Source organism: Lepidochelys kempii, chromosome 7, assembly GCF_965140285.1.
Source record: "Lepidochelys kempii isolate rLepKem1 chromosome 7, rLepKem1.hap1, whole genome shotgun sequence".
Lineage (NCBI taxonomy): Eukaryota > Metazoa > Chordata > Testudines > Cheloniidae > Lepidochelys > Lepidochelys kempii.
In genome coordinates, this window is record NC_136386.1 from 81,729,818 (window position 1) to 81,749,778 (window position 19,961).

Sequence of the window (19,961 nt, forward strand, 5' to 3'; positions counted from 1 at the left end):
TGAACCTTAATGAGATGATTTATTTATTTGAACTCTATATTTATCTAGAGTACTTTGTGGACTGTTGCTTGATTCTAGGTACTCTGCCAGAACATAAAGCAGTTTGTGCCACTTGTGAATGTGGAATGTGTCTCTTTGGGATGAAGCCAAAATATACCCTCAGGGAAAAATTCTGGTTGATGCTGTGCCTTTTAAGTGGATTTTGCTCCATCTCCAATTTAAAAATAAATAATCAGCAAAGTCTTTAAGAGTAACATTTTGTTTTTGTAACATCCATGTCTTTTTGGCCTCTTAATGAGATCAGCAGTGTCTTACATTGTTATGATGCTTTTCAGCCCAAAGCAAAGCTTGTCTTCCGTCAAAAGCCCAATTCAAGTAGCTTTTTGCAAGAAATCTCCATGTAAGTCAAACCTTAGCACACACCCCCTCCCATAGGCTAAGATGTCTGTATAATTTGTTTCAGAGTAACAGCCGTGTTAGTCTGCATTCGCAAAAAGAAAAGGAGTACTTGTGGCACCTTAGAGACTAACCAATTTATTTGAGCATGAGCTTTCGTGAGCTTCATCCGATGAAGTGAGCTGTAGCTCACGAAAGCTCATGCTCAAATAAATTGGTTAGTCTCTAAGGTGCCACAAGTACTCCTTTTCTTTTTGTATAATTTGTGTGGACCATACTGTCCAGCAGTTGCACATACTCATAGCGCCACTCATGTTTCTGTTCTTCCTCCATCCCAAATAGGCCTGTGTGCTGATGCAGCAACAACTGCTGTGAAGTGTGTGTGTACTTCGTGTGGAGTCCCCGTGCACAACTGCAACTTGATCAGCCCGTCTGCACGGTTAGCTCTGCAGTATTTAGTGCCTTGAATGCTCATGAAGCATATTTCTCTCAAATATTCCTTATCTCAGTACCAAAGTTCCACACAGATGTGATGCCTCATCACTATTACGTTGATATAATGTACATCATTAGTAAAGAATAGTTACACTGAGGTTCTGTAATGAGTCATGTATATAACCAGGAAAGAGTCATGTAGCCTTTGGAGTGTTGGGGCGGGGGGAGCTGTCATAAATTCAGCACAGCCAGGGAGAAACCTGTGGGGTCCACGTGAGAGAGAAATGGGCCGGATTCGCTTCGCTTGGCCCAACTAGCCAGTCAGGCGGGATACAACTTACGCTTCTGCCCGACAACAAGATGGCGGTGGCGTCGGCCTTTGAGCCATATGCCCCGAAGCAACATGGCGGCGAAGTGCCTCACCCAGAGCAACGGCCTACGCTCTCTCTCCGCGACCTCCACGGTCAGAGCCCGCCTCTTGGCGCGTGCGTAGTAGCGACGTCTTCCTTGCTGTAGCGGCGGCGACGCTTGCGGAGCACGTGCGGGGGGACGCACGTTTTAAGTAAACGTCAGCAGTGGGCGCCGTGGGCCTTTTCCGCTCCGGCCTGGGAGGCATGCGTAGTGGGGAGCCGCGGCAGCGTATGTGTGTGTGGGCTGGATGAGTTTGAAATGGCTCCAGTGAGGCCTAGCCTAGCCTGGCTCAGGTACGGGGGGGTGCACGCGGAGTTCGGACGAGAGGCTCCGAAGGGAACGATCGGGTGGTGTGGGGGTCTCCGGGCTGCCCCTGGAGCAGGCCTGTCTAGGCAAGACGGGATCCCTGAGGCGTAGGCCCCGCTCCAGCGTTCAGGCCCCGCATTGTTGGCGGGGAGGAGCTGCTTGCTTCGCCTGGGCCGTTTCTGAGCAGATTCCATCACTCGGAGGCCTTTGGCCTCGCTCGGTGCAGAGGGAAGCTTCCTTACGGCCACCTGCCCTCCGCTTCCCGCACCGAGACTCCCTCACTCGGACTTGTCCCCGCCCCCGCCGCCTCACAAGGGCGCGCAGAGACTCCCTCCGAGCAGCGCCTGCCGTGTTCACGGTCTGTGGCTGTTCAGGCTGCAGGCCCAGGCTTCGGGGCTTCGCGCGTTGTAGTTACTGTGAGTTGCGGGGAGTGCTCCCTTCCTCCTTAGGCATTACCGGGACTTTGCGGGGTGGCTCTTGGGGCGGGGTTTGTGCAGGGCCCACCGCGGTAGGGTTCTGCTCTATGCCGGGGGCCCCACGGTGCTAACTGTAATACAAATGGCAATGAATAGTAATGTTTGGTAGACCAATTTATGTCCCAACCCGGTACATACGTATGTGAGTCATTCCTGTGAGATCAGTGGGACTGTCTACATAATTAAATACATAATTAAATAAAAGTATTAAAGCTTTAGTCATTTTGCACATGACTATTCAAGTTAACAAATAATCTGAATTGAAAAAGTCTAGGTATAGGTGAGGAGCGACAGATAGTTTCTGTAGTGACTGTAACTGACCCGGGGGCTTTTAAAGCTTTCTCACTAAGCCACAAGAACTGTTTGACTGGATTTACCACTTTTTACTTACTTACGGTGTCTATGCTGCCCGCCCCCCCCCCCCCCCAAAAGTGTGTTCTTAACTCTGGTTAAAATAGCAGTGAAGGAAAGTACAGCAACTCAAGTTAGCAGCATGAGTTCAATCTGGCTTTAACTTGCACTCCTAACTCTAGTTAAAAGCAGAATTGCTGTCTGTTCACTTCTATTTTAACTTCCTATTTAAAGGAATGCTCTCTGGATGTTACTTTTGCAATTGTACTACAAAGCAAAAGTGAGTTATGCCCAAAGTTTATATATTGCATGTTCCTACTAACCGTGTTTGGGGAGTGTGTGACTTTGAGCACAAAAATAATTTTTGCTTATTTAAAAATTGTTTTATTCTTCTGTGAAGTCCCCCCCAGACGTCATTAGAAATCTTAGTTTAATTCAGTTTTCAACTTTTCCTGTACATTTAAATAGTTTTAGTTTTGTTGTCAAGATGAAGGGTTCTTCAACGTCTCAGTGAGACTAAGATCTCATTCCATAATTTGTTAGACTGCACATAGATTTGACAGAGCTCAAAAGCCTTGCATGTTGAACACCAGACTCGTGTATAAAAAGGAATCTTTGACCTAGGAATGGAATAGTTAAATTTGTGGAACATGTTTTAAAATACTATTAATATTAGCTGACATATTTATAACAGTAGCTACTTATTCATTTTAATAGATCACAGTTATAGAAGATTAAAACACTGAGGATTTTGCCTTCCATCATGGCTCAGTTTGGAGGACAGAAGAATCCTCCATGGGCTACTCAGTTTACAGCCACTGCAGTATCTCAACCAGGTCAGTTTGTCCATCATTTAATGTTTGAACGCTGACATCTCATTGAATTGCAGATTCTACAGTTGTGCAGAGTTAAGAATGATATAGTGCTAACAGGATATTTTCCAAATAAGTCAGTTAACCTTTAAAGGTTGACTCTTATATTTGAATGACATAATAATAGTGATCAATTAGGTATCTTAGTGAACAACTTAGATCTACACAATGGGTGTTTGCTTTTTGCTTATTACTGAATGTATTTGTATATTATAGTAAGTACTACTTCTTTGAGAATCGCTTGTATAGATTCCTATTTGTGGGATGTGCTTGCAGTCTCTGTGCAAACTGGAGGCTTCTGTCAAAGATCCCTGCACCACAAGTCCCGTTTTGATGTTCAAAAGAGTATTTTTCAATCATCGTGGCCAAATTGCAGGCTAACCTGTTTGAAGCTATGTCAACCAGCTGTCTTTTAGGGCAGGACTCTTCTAGATGTAAAGGAGTATAAAGGTTCCCAAGCAGCAACTTGAATCTGAAGGTTGCTATATAGCAGTCAAAGAAATCAAGTGTTCTGGTACTTCTGTTACTGTGGGCTTGCTAGGACCCGAAAGAGGCACTCCAGAACTAAACATTGTGGGTTATTTCAGTATTAAGACTGCAAAGTCAAGCACTTGAAAGTTAAAAAAATGCTGGAATTAAGGTTACTTGTGCAACTTTAATTTGGTCCCATTGTGCATATGTATTATGATACAGGCTTTAATTACACAGTCACATACTATTTCATTCCACAGGGCTTGTGCCTCATTCAGTGTGCAGGATGGATGATGCTCAGTTAATGAGCAAATAAGCAATATTTTGTTTTCCCATTGTTCAGTGTGTGGCTTTAGTTTAGGCCTTATTTACAGCACACTATTCAAACACTTCTCTAAACACGGACTTATTAATTTTGTCATGGGCTTTTCTGTGAAACTCATCAGTATAATATCAGAGTGTTTCATAAACACAAATTAACTTGTCTCCCAAATGCTCTGTGAAATGAGGGTATTTTCATCCCCATTTTACAGATGAGAAACTGAGGCACAGAGTAAGATCAAAAGTATGCACTAATTTATGTTTTCAATTTGAGATGCTTAGGACTTGATTTCATAAGGTACTTAGCATTATAGGTGACTGTATATTCAAGCACAGCTCCCATTGACTTCAGCTGCAGCTGAGAGTGCTCAGCACTTTTACAAAAATGAGGTTCCAGGGTCTCAAGCTGGGCATCCACAAAAAAATAAGGAACACACAGTTAGTGACCATCTCCGAAAACTTTGGTTTAAGAGACTTGCTTAGCATCACACAGGAACTTGGTGGCAGAGGCAGGGTTAGAATCCAGTTCTCCAAGGCAGTATTTAACTGTCTTAACCATGAGATCTTTTTCTTTTGCCGTCATCTGTGTCACTTGTTACACATCTTCCAACTTCTGTAACAAATGAGGCAGGAATTCTGCAGACAAATCTCCTTCACTAAACAGTCCTAATTCAGCCTCAGAGCAGGGCCATCCCATGCACTGGATGAGGCAGGGGTTCTGTGGAATAATATAGTATGTGATCATGTAAGTGAAGACTCATTCCCCCAGTGCATAGTCACTAGGGGGCCAAATGAAGGTTACATAAACAACCTTTACTGGGGGTATTTCCTAACTTTTGAGTGCTTGACTTTGCAACCTTAATAATGTTCTTAGTATATTTTTTTGAATGTAATTTCCTGGCTTATTAAAAAAGCAAACTGAAAAAACAAATTCCATCGCATGGCAGTATATTGACACCCACGTGGATTATCACAGTTGGAATGTTAAATTCAATTGCACAAACCAATGCCATTTGACCTAATGGAGTAACTGATAGAAGATAACATGCAACAGTAGAGGGGGATGAAACCCATTGGCAAAGTATTTGCTGACAGCAGGAGGAATGTTGAGAATCAGAAATCTTTGGTTCCATCCCAGGCTCTATAGGGGAATGTGTTCTGAGGAGCACAGACTTTTCTGCTTGTTCCCCACTCTTGAAGTTTAACCCCCTTTGCCCTGTCCCCTCAAACTTGTCCTGGTCCTTTCTCTTCCCCACACCAGGTTCCTTGTTCCAATCCCATTTTCCTTGCCTACCTCATCCCAATCACCACTCTTTAGGCTTCTCATCCCCATCCTAGTTTCATTACTTAGCCAGTTGCAGTTCCTCCTCTCATTTCCTTGTCCAAGCTCTCTCCCCCTCCAGTCAGACTCTCCCAGCTCTGCTCCCTGTCTCCTTGTCTTCGTCTCATTCCCAAACTAGTGGTAGTCTCCCCTCTAGCTCCTCATCAGGTCTGTTTCTTCCTCCCCTGCCCTTCAAAGCCTATTGGCTCCCAGTTTCCTTCCTTCCCATTTCCCTCAAGCAGCTCCTAGTCTCCTTGATCAATTAATCTTATTTCTCTTCCTTCCTTTCCAATTTAGTCAGTTTCCTTCTGTCCCCCAGTCCTAATCTCACCAGACTTCTTGTCCCTATGTATTCCTTTCCCCTTTGCATTTGATTCAGATGGCTTCCTCCTCCACACTCTGACTGCCAGCAGAGGGAGCCATTGAGAGCACACAGGAGAGAGACTTCCTGCATTGTTAAAGTGCTTGGTCCTGCCCTGGTTCGGAGCCTCCATTGCAGGGAAGTACTGAGCTGCCATAGCCTACTTGGCCTGGCACACATTCAGTTGCTCTGTGGGGTTGGTGCATGCACAGAGCTGAAGGAGCTGAGAGGTGAGGGACCATGCTCATTCACTCTGGAGTTGGTACAAGAGCCAACTGGTCAACAGTAGGAGAGGTGAGAGACTTGAACATGCTCAGTGGGGATGGACTCTCCAGAGTTTAGCTGTTAAATTCTAGCAAGCCTTGAACTGAACATGTTTCAAAGGCTTATAACCTGGCCTAATTTGGGTGGATTTTCATGGGAAGGGCAAAAGGCACATTCCAGACTCAAAAGCTTCCACCTCTCAAATTTCAAGTGCCTGCTCCAAAGCATGGAAGTGCTAGTATTTTGAAGAGAAGGTCCCAAGGACTTTTTAATGTGGTCAAAATAAGGTATTTCCCCCATCTTCATTCTCTGTCACGTAAATTTTCAACTGAAACTATTAAAGTTTGGTGAAGTTATTGAAGAAAAGTTGCTTATAACCTTCTATGTCAAGATTGCAGCTTGCAACACAGTAAAGATACTTGGTTTCACAGCTTCCTGCATCTAATGGTTGCAAGACTTGGAATAAAGCCTTTCTGCAATGGTTTAGGGTAGATATTATGGTGATGAGCACTACAGAAAATCTTGAGAATGAGTTTCATAGATGCAAGCATATTTGCAGATCCTGGTAATAGTGCTGGACATGTCCCATAAATGCCTGCAAGGGTTTCCTCCTTTTCCATCAGCAGTGATTGTGACACTGGTTAGGTTTTGGCTGCAAACCTTAGTAGTGACCATCTTCGGAACCAAGATTTGTGGATAACCAGTGAAGCCAGATTTTTTATAAACTTCTTTGAATCTAAAACAATCTGATTTTGGCTTGAAAGCTTTTCTTTTTCTAATTAAAGGAAGGTCTCTGTAAATCTTACACCATGGCTATGTGCTATATCATTGGTTTTCAAACCGTTTGTATTCGTGACCCCTTTCACACAGCAAGCCTCTGAGCGTGACCCCCCCTTCTAAATTAAAAATGGGGGTAATTTAATGGGGGACAACCCCTATATCACCTTATGACCCCCAGTTTGAGAACTCCTGTGCTATATTAATTGGCAATGGGAAAATGAATCTTGTGGCACGTGGACAACCCAACTTTGGCAGTGATACACTCTATCTCATCTTGAACCTTGGGCTTTTCTACCAACTGGGAATAGTTTTTTTGCAGGCACTTTGGAGGACAGGATTAGAATGCAAAATGACTGTGACTAATTAGAGGATTGGTCTGAAATCAACAAGATGAAATTCAATAAAGACAAATGCAAAGTACTTCACTTAGGAAGGAAAAATCAAATGCACAACTACAAAATGAGGAATAACTGCTGAAAAAGATCTGGGGTTGATGGATCACAAATTGAATGAGCCTTTTCTGCAACTACATTACATTGCTGACTAATATTCCGAGGTATATTAAAAGGAGTATTGTATGGACTTCAGAAAAGCAGACTTTGACTCCCTCAGGGAACTGATGGGTAGGATCCCCTGGGAGAATAACATGAGGGGGAAGAGTCTAAACTGGGAGGAGTGGTAGATACGCTGGAGGGTAGGGATAGGATACAGAGGGACCTAGAAAAATTGGAGGATTCGGCCAAAAGAAATCTGATGAGGTTCAACAAGGACAAGTGCAGAGTCCTACACTTAGGACGGAAGAATCCAATGCACTGCTACAGACTCGGGACCGAATGGCTCGGCAGCAGTTCTGCAGAGAAGGACCTAGGGGTGACAGTGGACGAGAAGCTGGATAGGAGTCAACAGTGTGTCCTTGTTGCCAAGAAGGCCAATGGCATTTTGGGATGTATAAGTAGGGGCATAGCCAGCAGATCGAGGGACGTGATCGTTCCCCTCTATTCGACACTGGTGAGGCCTCATCTGGAGTACTGTGTCCAGTTTTGAGCCCCACACTATTGGAAGGATGTGGAAAAATTGGAAAGAGTCCAGCGGAGGGCAACAAAAGTGATTAGGGGACTGGAACACATGACTTATGAGGAGAGGCTGAGGGAACTGGGGATGTTTAGTCTACGGAAGAGAAGAATGAGGGGGGATTTCATAGCTGCTTTCAACTACCTGAAAGGGGGTTCCAAAGAGGATGGATCTAGACTATTCTCAGTGGTAGCAGATGACAGAACAAGGAGTAATGGTCTCAAGTTGCAGTGGGGGAGATTTAGGTTGGATATTAGGAAAATCTTTTTCACTAGAAGGGTGGTGAAGCACTGGAATGCGTTACCTAGGGAGGTGGTGGAATCCCCTTCCTTAGAAGTTTTTAAGGTCAGGCTTGACAAAGCCCTGGCTGGGATGATTTAATTGGGGATCGGTCCTGCTTTGAGCAGGGGGTTGGACTAGATGGCCTCCTGAGGTCCCTTCCAACCCTGATATTCTATGATTCTATGTAGGACCCAGGAGATAATTGTCCCATTCCACTGGGCACTGGTGAGGCCTCATTTGGAGTATTGTATCCGTTTCTGGGCTCCACACTTTAGGAAAGATGGAGACAAAGTGGATAGCATCCAGAGGAGAACAACAAAAACAAAAGGTTTAAAAAACCTGAACTAGGAGGAAAGATTTAAAAAAATGGACATGTTTAGTCTTGAGAAAAGAATATGTGGGGGGACCTGATAAGTCTTCACACATGCTAAGGACTATTATAAAGAGGACACCGATCAGTTCTCTGTGTCCACTGGAGGTAGGGACAAGAAGTAATGGGCTTAATCTGTGGCAAGAGCAATTTGTTAGCTGTAAGGAATTCCAAGAGAGGTTCTATTAGAGGCTTTTGAAAACCGGCTGCGCATACATTTGTCAGGACTGGTCTAGATTTACTAGTTCTTGTCTTAGTGCAGGGGAATGGTCTTGAATGACTTCTCAAAGTCCCTTGCAGCCCTACGTTATGATTTTATAATCTTCTGGGGAGGAGCACTAGCACAGTGGACAGCCTCATTCCAGAGTGTACATTGCTCAGTATAACTGGTCTCTCACGTCTTCAGTGTTAGCCTGCATATTTCAAAAGTGGGGAACACTTCCTTTAGATCGCTTTGCCTCTAAAAGAGAATTCATATTCCTTTCTGTTTTGATCAAGAGGACATAGTGGTTCAGATTCTTTGAAAGATGCTTTTGCATGTATTTTAGAGTCAGGAGCACCTATATGACTCTCCTTTCATTCTAAATTCAATCCAGAAATCTTAAAAGAATAGGACTTAAGTAACTTTCTTAATTTGCCAATTCCATTGCTGATTTGGTTAAGATTGTCTTCCTTGCTTGGGGAAGAGTATGTGAAGGAAAGGACAAATGGCATGTCTTTTCTGCTTGAGTTTCAATCAGTGTCACTCTCTGGAAGGTTTTGGGAGTAGTTCATCCATCAACTTGTGTTCAAGACCCATGTCCTTTGTGGCTGTTGACGGCCTATGGAGGAGAACTGAGTACATTATTGGTAGTGATTGTCAGCACATCTGAGGGTACTCTTGATGATGGACTGTCACTTTTCCTCTCGAGTAGCACTCTCCCTCTCTAGTGGTGCTCTTGTGTGGTTCTGTGGGGTCCCATCTCGTCATCTCCTCTTGCTTAATGTGCATGTGATGTTGGGAGGAGACATAAGTTGCAATGTCTGCAATATGGTGATTAGACACAGCTTGAGGACTCCATCCCTGCTGACAATATGGTTGATTGCATTACTCAGTGTCTGAGCGAAATTGGAACATGTAATGAGCATCTAGGACCTCCTATTAACAGAAATTGCTAAGACTTTATTTGAAGAGGGCAGTCTTATCACTTCCATTAAAGCATACAGTAGTCTAAATACTTGAGACGCTATTGTTTTGCAGTATAGATTACTGGGAATAATCATAAGATGACTGAGTCAGATACCAGCAATATGTGGATATTTCCATTACAGGTCATACAAATACCATCGTTCACTTATCTCAAGGCCTGCACAGCCAAGATCAATACATGGATAAAGAGTAGTTGGATGAAGTTAAACCTTGGCATGACTCAGATCACTTTGGAAGGGACAGGCAAAATCTTGGAAGAATATGCTGCCACACTAACATGAGTCTGTGGAGGACATCTGCCCCAGATTGTCAAATTCAATTGCAGTGTTCTATACCTTGTTGATGCCTTATACAATCCGGAATCTCATATAGTGACAACTATAAAAAAGCTACTTTTGCTGTGCCGTATCCTATCTGATGCAGTCCTTAACCTTCCATGTCTGTGACTTTGAGGTTTGATTTATTGTAATGCAAGATAACTTGGTAAGAGAGCACCAACATTGGGGAGATGACTTCTGGTGCAGAAATCAGTGACCTATCTGCTTACTAAGAGGTTGATGAGAGTACATTATCACTGTACTTTGTTCACTTCACTGGCTACCTTTTGAATATGAAGTAAAAATTATGGTGGTGATCCAATAAACCTTATGTGAAGACTTGTGCCCTGAAGTGGGAAACATTTCATTGTGGGCTCGGCTCGGGTAGTACTCGGTTAATGTCCCAATTCAGCTTATTTTATTTTTTTTTCACAATCAGCATACTCAGACAGAAAAGTTAACATAGAAGCCCTGTCTCTGATTCAGTATCTTTCATGTTTTCACATCATATTGAAAAGATTTTTTTAAAGGTCTCCTTATTGTCATTACTCTTCTATAAAAACATCCTAAACTTTCTGATACTTGAAATGACAACAGTATTAACTGTAATAAATAAAAACTGTTGGAAGTTGGTGTCTCTCCCATATTTTGTGGTTCTGAACACACATTTTCATTAAACTTTTTTTCTCTTTCCTGGTCCTGTGAAAGAGAACCACATAAAGAAGAATAACTTAGACTTCTCAGGGGAAACTGAAACTGACAGTACAAAAAAAGTACTGTCAAATGCACAGTCATATGAAATAGAGATTCTTCTTTAGTTTTAGTTACCTTAGGAGTTTCTTTCAACAATACTAAGAAGTCTACCTTCCTGCTCTTTAGATTTGGTGGTCGCAGTCCTTAATGGGATCACTGTTTGAGCCATTTGAAGTTTTTCTTGATATATGTAGAAGGACTGATTTGTTACTGACAGGGAGAATGGATGAAATCCAAGGTCTTTATATGTTGTTCCAGATAAATAAGAATGTCTTCTCACCATCCTGAATTTCTGACTTTAAAAAATCTGGTCTTTTTTTATTTGTTTTTTAAACCTAAACGAAACCTTGTTTTTCCCCTCAAATCCCCAAGAATTACCTGTGGTGGTAGATGGTTATGCAGCCTACGTTTTAAATATATTCTTGGTTTCCTTTAGGTAGACCTCCCACACTATTCGTAGCACACGGAGAGAATTCCACAGAAGACGGTCTTTATTTACTCAGATGTTGTCTAACTCAAGAACACTTTACATACAAACCTACTATAAGGGTACAGATGTCCCAGTAACTAAGTATCTAAGCTCAAACTCCAGTAAATCTAAGGCAGCAGTCTTTATGCATGAGAAATTTCTTCATCTTTGAGATTTATAAATCTCAACAGAAACCCTTGAAAGAGGGTAATAGTATTTTCACTTCAGAGGGGTGGGGTGATTAGACACAAATTAAATGACTTAGCCAAGTCACAGAGGAATTTTTTGACAGTTAGAAATTGAATCTGGATCTCTTGAATACCAATCCAGTGCCTTAGACACAAGACCATCATTATTCCATGGGTTTTTATGGTTATGTAATGTCCAATAAGTGGGACTCTGTATGTGAGATTTTTGAAGGAGAAAGAGAAGCTACTTAATAGTAAATGTAGTTAGTTGACATGATTTCTTATCTAGATGTGCACTTTTCCTCTTTGTGGAAAGGAACTGGGCGGTGCTGGGGCTCCTTAAGTAATCCTAGGATCAAAGTTTTGGTCCCATGAAGAGGGCATGTTTGTATAGTCCTAACACACAGCTGTTTTTAGAGGCTTCTACTTTGACACTCAAGCTTGCATAGGCATCCTGCAAATATAGATCCACAGAAGACAGTGGTACCTCTCCTTACCTCTCCTTTCTCAGTCAACTTCTGCTGTTTCATCTTGTAGCAAAGACTTAGTTTATTAATAAGGAAATTATTGTAATATTACAAGTTTAGAATTATTACTTCATTACTTGCTTAATGAAATGAGGATGATGTCTTTTGTTTAAATATACAATTCTGTTAATTTAAGTAAAAATTCTAAGACTGTATTCAATTTATGAAAAGTTAAATGGATTCTGGCCTGGTCTGCTTACCTCTGCAATCTTTAGATGATATTTTGTAGCTCTGAGGATTCCTTTTTACTTTTGCTGTATATTTTTCCCATCATATCATATCTTCACTGTCATAACAAGCCTAGAAGACAAGCTCAAAGGTGGATATGGTTTACTTCAGATCCCATTAATTCCACTCTGAAAACTTAGCCTCCTCTTTCTGTATTTGATTAGTGAGCTGTAATTTGCCATCAGTAATTTAGATTAGAAAAGTAGTTTTGGAACCCGTGAAGTATTTTTCCTACTTGAAACAGTGTTATCTACAGAGGTAGTTCTTTCAGTTTCATTTCTTCTGTTCTGCTTTTACCAGCATATGTGGTGTTGTGGCAAAATGCCTAACAAAATTTAACTAAAATCAACAAAGATGCAACTCTTTTAATAAAATTACAATGGTACAATTTCAGGTTTTGCCCCTCAAATTTGTATAATAGAAATTACTAAAATCCTGTGAGTTTCACAAACTTTCTAGTTAGATTTTCTTAGGATTGGCTTACATTAAAAAGTATTGGCATTTATGGTGTCAGTTCATGCTCATGAAACTTTGTGTCTACACATGAAAGTGCTTGAACACATTCTGAGTACCATTGTAAGTGCACTAGCTACAGCAAGGTTTACAACTGCTTCAACTCTGACCAGTACAGTTTGACCATTTCAGTACTAGTGTAGAATGAAAGTTTAGCCAATGTAGCTGACAGTATCATTTCATTTGGCTATCCTAGCAGAATTCCACGATGCTCTTGTGCTCTCTTCAGTAACAATTCAGATGACTGATTCTGTCATCAATGGTACTGAGAGTAGCCCAGGAAAGTGGTTGGTTGATGTATCTATACTCTTTATCAAAGCAGTCCAGGAGCTGTCAAAGCAGTTATCAAAGCAGTCCAGGAGCTGCATGAGGCATACATACCACAATGCTAAGGTCTTAGAGGAAACAGAGAAAGGGGGACACTAGTGAAAATAGACGAAGAATAAATGTCTCTCACCGCTTTATCCCGAAGTAAATCTTAGCTCTCTAACCATTACCTGGTGGTGCTCCCAGGTTACTTCTCTCATCTCTCACTAATGGACAGATATATTTGTTGGGGGTCTTATTGCATTAAGATTGTAGGGAGGGAAGGTGGTTAGGAAAACTCACAGAGCTGTATGGAGGAGTCCATTAGGATGTCTTCCCTCTGGTTCTGGACTTCTCCTGTCTCTGGTGCATGTAGCAAAACTCAGAACAGAATGAAATATTAATCCAGCTATAAAAAGTAGCAAAAATCCACTGAAACAAGGAAGTTAAGGTATTAATGTGACAAAATTAAAATTACACAAGTTATTAAAAAAAACTAGCAAATAATCAAGCTCCTTACCTCCTCCTCTTTGTTGTGGTACTTATAAAAGACTTAAGAAGAGAAGTTAGCAGGATAACCAGTATGATGCTAGTATGTCACACTGTTACGGAGTATTTTAAACTGCTCCTTTTTCTTGGGATTGTATTTATAAATAGTGGGTGGCAAGCAAATAGGAATAATCCAAATGGCTCATTTGATATAGAGGGGGCTGAATTATAAGTAAATATTTTAAATGATGCATTGTGCTGGTAATGACATCTCTGTTCATGCTCTCATTACTAAAACATGACGTCTTTCATCATCATCTTTATGTCACGGGCACTTTTGTCCTAAATCGGCGCTAAGTCATGAGAGTATATGTGCATGCTCTGTGTGGTACCATGTTCTTGATTTCACCTAGAAAAATGTATCTGGAACAGCACTGTTTGTCAGTCTGGCAGAATTGTGGTGGCTGTCAGTGCTGTGTAACGACCATCAGAAAATAACATTTTTCACTTCGGGGTGCCAGGGCAGAGCTTGCAAGGCTGAAGCTGTCCACCTTTTTGCCAATCGAGCAGCAAAAATCCACAACTAGCCCTTGATGCACTACCGTGACTATTAAGGCGTTGCCATGTAGCAGAATTGCAGCTGCTAGTGCAGCCAACCCCCTTACTGCAGAAGAGCTTGTTACAGAGGCATGAATTCCAGCAACTTCTTTTGTTGCTAGAATAGAAATTTGGTGGCTGGAGTATTATGGGTGTGGGTTCTATTTATTATGGATTCTAACTTAATATGAGGCAAAGAGTGATTTTTAAATGCTTGCTTTTTAATTATTTGTTGCTATCTAAGGTAGAGAAGGAAGGAAATGGCAGCTGGGAGTCAAGATTCAGGAGTGTCCCTGCCCCTTGAGAGAGTTAGGAGTTGGCCGGGGGAAGAAAGCACTAGCACTGATAGTAAGGACCCTTTTCTTGCCCTGATGAGTGTTTTAATGCATAACTGTTCATTCTGTTTTCAGCTGCTCTTGGTGTTCAGCAGCCATCATTGCTTGGAGCCTCTCCTACAATATATACCCAGCAAACAGCATTGGCGGCAGCAGGCCTCACTACACAAACTCCAACGAACTATCAGCTAACTCAAACAGCTGCTTTGCAGCAGCAAGCTGCAGCTGCAGCTGCTGCATTACAACAGGTAAAGAAAACTGTGTTTTAGGAGTGGTTTCTGCTGACTACACAAACTTTGTAATGTAGAAAACCGTTGGCTCTTCAAGCCTAAAGTAGCCTAACTTGAGGACCAGGTAGAATAAAATTTGTTTGCCTTCCCTGTACAAACCAGATCGATTATTTAAAAAAAAAAAAATTAAAAAGGGACAGTACTCCTAGAGCCATGAGTAGACTTATCAGTCCATGAAGATAGGCACTGTTTTTGTTGAATCTCATATCTGGGGTAGTGGTGAGTTTAGATTGAGATTCTTAGTGAAATGAGTTTTGCTGACAATAAGCTCCACATTGAAAGTTCCAAATCCTTCACTGAGCCACAATGCATAGTTTAGCAATATTTGACATAATTTCATGTTTTGTGACCTACATATTTAATTATTTTGAGTGGCAGGATTAATGGATGATGTTTGATCATGTGGAACTCTAAGGTGATCCAGGATGAATTTTTAATTCTAAAGATCTTTGTTATAAGAGTAATATATGTGGACTGTATTGGTCAAGTTTTGTATTAGAAGTTACTGAATTTGACAGTGTGTCCTCTAAAACAGATTTAAAGCAATTTATAAATGTTAGATTTTGTATTTGTTTCCTAAGGGATTTAGCAGCCGGCTTGCAGTTTCTGTTTATCAGCTGGCTTGCTTTTGTATGTTTTTCAGCAATATTCACAACCTCAGCAGACGCTCTACAGTGTACAACAACAGGTTTGTCTAATTCTTATTGTGTACATCACAAATAACTTCTACTGTAGTGTGCATGTCTTTGCAGGATTAGTCTTCAGAAACTTCTGCTGACTGAATATTTTCTTTAAGCAAACAATGTAAATACACCGGACCCTCACTAGAACGCAGGATTTGGGATCCATGCATGGTACTGAGTTAACGTGGGAGCTGCATTAAAATGAATTCCAATTAAAGTAATTAAATTTGGGATTCATGGCCACGACCACGTTATATGCAAATTTGAGCTATATAGACGCGTGTTCTAGCGAGGGTATGGCATAGTTTGTTTTTTAATTATAAAAGAGAATTTGAGTCTAAGTTCACATCCACAGAAAGAAATTCCTAAAGTAGGAGTCTACCTTTTGTGCTGCATGGGGAATTTGGAATACTGTGCCATGTATGTACAGTAGAACCTCAAAGTTATGAACACCAAAGTTACAAACTGACCAGTCAACCCCACACTTCATTTGAAACTGGAAGTACGCAATCAGAGGTGTTCATAACTGTGAGGTTCTACTACATATGGTTCATGATAAATACCATGCTCTAAATATACCGTGTAGTTCAACTGCTGGAATGATTTTGTTTAAAGAGGTTCCCTGTTGCATACATTGTTGTCATACCTGAAATTACAGTATTGTGAGAGAATACATGGATTGGTAAATGAGCAGTTGGGAAGGGTTAGGACTGTAAAACTCTCTCTTGAGACACTCCCTCACATGTCGTAAATGTTAGTGATTTATGATGGTGGAACAAGAAAACTGAAGTGTCTATTACTGAGTAAGTTTGGAAATTGTGGTCTTAATGAAATGTACAAATGGACACAGTTGCATAGAAATGCAGACTATGACTACAGAAATGACTGAATTCCAATGCATTAACTGTTTCCACTCAGATAACTAGGTCAACAAAGCAAAAACTATTTTTCCTTAGTTGTAAAGAGGAGGTAAAACTGTACAGTTTCCTTAAGTATATAAAATTAATTTATAATTTTTTTTATTTAAGTTGCAGCAACCTCAGCAGACCCTTTTAACCCAGGTTAGTTTGGCTGTATTGTTTGGTCTTCATTTCCAGACATAGGTAATAGGGCAATGTAAATCTCTGATCTTGGCCATTATTTTTATTTTAACAGTTTTTTAAAGATAATGGTGGATTTCCTGTATATGTGTTGTTACAATATGTAGTACCTGTGCTGTACTAATATGGTAAAGTTTTACTGGTACTGCTTTGTTGTATTGTATACAGCTGTAAAACTTTGCATAGTTTTAGTTTTAATAATTACAGTAAAGTAAAGATTTGTATCATTCAACCATAGAAGGAATAACTTGTTTTTGCATATTCTCATACAATAATTTAACTTGGACTTCAAGATTTTAAATATTTTACAGTATTATGACAGTTTGGGAAACTTTTCTTTAGAGAAAGGAATTTAATGCTCTGTATTTTTAGAAACAGATTGCATATACTGTTTTTAAAGGGATCTTACTGATCTTGACGGGCCCAAAATGTGTAATTCTTTAAAGTATTTTTAGTTGATTTTCTAGTGTTAGACCTTCAAAACAATGGGTGTTAAAAATCCATCAGCAAAAACAGAATACTGACTTCGTTACATTCACTTGTGTGCACATCATTCTGCTGACTGTTTTTATGGATACACAAGGAATTGAATTGACTAGTTAGAGTAGAATCTTGTTAGTTCCACCCTCTGCTGATTTGCAGAATCGAACCAGTAGGCTGAGTGCAGGAACTGTAAGAATGCAGTCCTATGTAACCCAATAGCTTGAGTGGGTGACCTGCTGACATGTTGTGGATTTTTGAAAACTATGCAGCCTACCTTTTTTAAGGTTGATTGGAGTTCTTTAGTGTCAGGGAATCATCTAAATTTGCTTTAAAGTTAATTGTTTCTTTTAGGAGTAATGTGTGGCTTTATATGTGCTTTTTGCTTTGAAAAGTAACCCTTTGTTTATAAAGTATTTGTTTAAGAAAGATTGTTCTAAAATTTATCATTTCCTTACTCAAGTAGCCATTCCTTGTGATTGTGTCAGTGGGATCTGAATGCTTATAGAGTTTGTTTTATTTTGGTTATAGCCAACTGTTGCCTTGCCTACCAGCCTGAGCCTATCTACTCCTCAGCCAGCAGCACAGATAACAGTTTCCTATCCAACACCGCGGTCTAGTCAGCAGCAAACCCAACCACAGAAACAGCGTGTCTTCACAGGGGTAGTTACAAAACTACATGACACATTTGGCTTTGTGGATGAAGATGTCTTTTTTCAGCTCAGGTAAGTGCACTTGGCTGTAGCTGTATTCTGTGATGTCATCACTAAGCAATGTTTCAGAATTTAGCTTGCAAATTCTCTGCTACTGGGGACCATTTCTGCAGCTAACATTATCTAGTAGCCTAATTTACGTCTAGCAGCAGTGAAAGTCAGATGGCTGGGTAGGATAGTGCCTGTTAATGCTAGGTTCATAATATGGACTTTTCTTACTCAAACCACCATGGTGGGAAGCTCTTAGGAACCTAAATGAAACTGCAGAACTTGGGAGTAGTGGAGCCAACATAGCATGCAGTTCCTCTGTCTTAACACATGCATTTGAGGCTCTGCTGGTGTGGGACCAGGAAGGGAAATTAATGGCTCTAAGTATACGCCCCATCTGAAGCAGGCATTATTTCCATTGGATTTTCAGACAGAAGTTAATGGAATGTGAAAACTCTTTCCTCTCCCCCCTCCGCCTTTGACTTGTTTTCCTCTTGCCCCTGAGTGGAGTATTTAAAGGGAACTCTGGAGATATACCCCTGGGTCCTCTCTCCCTTCAACCGTAGAATTTAACTGTCGTAAGGTACAATGTGACCCTAGATACATTTTGTAAGATATTTAAGGTATAAAAACAGCTCCCATATCTTCCTGGTCAGTTTCTGAAGTGGTGTACATGAAGTTGCTGAACCCAGAAGCACAGCTCTGTCTTACTAGTAACTCTTACATTTTCCCCTCATAACTAACTCTTCAAGTATAAAGCTAATTTTTGTAGCTAAACAGAACATTTTCTTATAATACAACTTTTTTTAAAAAAATTTTGCAGTGCTGTTAAAGGGAAGACACCTCAAGTAGGAGATAGAGTACTGGTAGAAGCTACTTATAACCCCAATATGCCTTTCAAATGGAATGCACAGAGGATTCAAACACTTCCAAATCAGGTATATGTGGTTATCCAATCTAGCTCTTGTTGAATTCTTTTGATTAAGTTAATTGACAATGCATTCCCTCTTTTTCCATTAGAACCAGACTCAAAGCCAACCTTTGCTCAAGACACCTCCAACTGTACTTCAGCCCATTGCACAGCAAACTGCATTCAGCGTTCAGGCACAGCCACAGCCACAATCACTGTTGCAGGCACAAATATCAGCAGCTTCTATTACACCTTTGCTTCAGACACAGCCTCAGCCTTTATTACAACAGCCACAACAGAAAGGTATTCCTCCAAAACATGAAATTTGTTTTTCTCCCTCTTGTGTTGATGTAGGTAATGTTTAAAGCTGTTCAATCACAGGAATGAAGTAACAAAACCAAAGAAAATTAAAATGCACGTAATTGATTGTAGAAAAGCAAGACCGTATCATTTTCCAGGTTGAAACATGGAGTTATGTGAAGAAAGCCATACAGTATGTGGAACTCATCTGTAGTACCTCAACAAAACCTGCTAAGGGAAGTTCCTCTGAACTGCTGCAATTCGTGTGATTTAGAGATTGGTTTTATAATCTAAAAACAAATCCTCCATAAAGTGTAAAAATAGTATTTATGCTCAGCGACAGTATCATGCGATTCAAAGTACAAATGGGAATGTAATTCTTAAAGATCCACTGAAATGTCCTGGAAAACTTAGTGTCTCAAGTTAGGAGAATTCTTATGTTTTACAATTTTTTTTAGTGTATTTGCTACATTCTGCTTATTCTACATCTGGGCAAATAATCCTTTAACATCGTATTTACCAAGAAGATTGTTGTGATGTCACCAGTATAATTATGGTGATATGACTGATAAGTAACAGGAGCAGTGCTCCAAAGGCATTGATTTCATAAACATGTTGCCAGTGATAAAAATTAGAAAAGAAAAACCATAACAACATCTTAGCAGAAATGATTCCTGAATAAAATATTGTCCTGTATTCTGGCAGGTACCATCAGGACACAATATTTAGAAATATTTTACCAAGTTATGATATTTCAGTTAAGTGTACTATTTTTGGACATCTTTTTATCAAACTATTTGGTGATTGGGTTAAATAAATGCAACTACAAATCAACTGTCCACTTGCTTTTTTGCAGAGAAGAACCCTAATGAAAGGTCAATAGAAATGTATTTGTTTTTTCCCAGCATATGCTTCGAAACCTGAATATATTCTACTGAGTTGAAGATAGTTCATGAATAATCCATTGCATTTTGTCAGAGTTTTTTAGATGATTAAGCCATTCAAATTTACTGCAAAAATTTAAAAATTGCTGTAAGGTACCTTCTATTTAACACCGCAAAGAAAGGCATCAGAATGGTGGTTTTGGAAACACCTAAG

General features: G+C 40.5%; 1 protein-coding gene across 5 annotated transcripts in view; it reads left to right on the top strand.

Moving 5' to 3' along the window:
- Positions 1-1,411: 1,411 nt before the first annotated feature.
- CCAR1 (cell division cycle and apoptosis regulator 1) overlaps positions 1,412-19,961 on the top strand; it is a 42,283-nt gene continuing 23,733 nt past the window's right edge. Inside the window, exons 1-8 of one of the 5 annotated variants that reach the window (XM_073353489.2) lie at positions 1,412-1,535; positions 3,093-3,211; positions 14,475-14,647; positions 15,333-15,377; positions 16,401-16,433; positions 17,484-17,677; positions 18,477-18,591; positions 18,674-18,866. In XM_073353489.2, the coding sequence (XP_073209590.1) occupies positions 3,139-3,211; positions 14,475-14,647; positions 15,333-15,377; positions 16,401-16,433; positions 17,484-17,677; positions 18,477-18,591; positions 18,674-18,866 (826 nt within the window). In that variant the 5' untranslated portion in view covers positions 1,412-1,535; positions 3,093-3,138. Of the gene's footprint in view, positions 1,536-1,868; positions 1,965-3,092; positions 3,212-14,474; positions 14,648-15,332; positions 15,378-16,400; positions 16,434-17,483; positions 17,678-18,476; positions 18,592-18,673; positions 18,867-19,961 lie in introns of those variants that run through there. The other 4 variants (XM_073353491.2, XM_073353490.2, XM_073353492.2 and 1 more) reach the window with 4 other exon arrangements.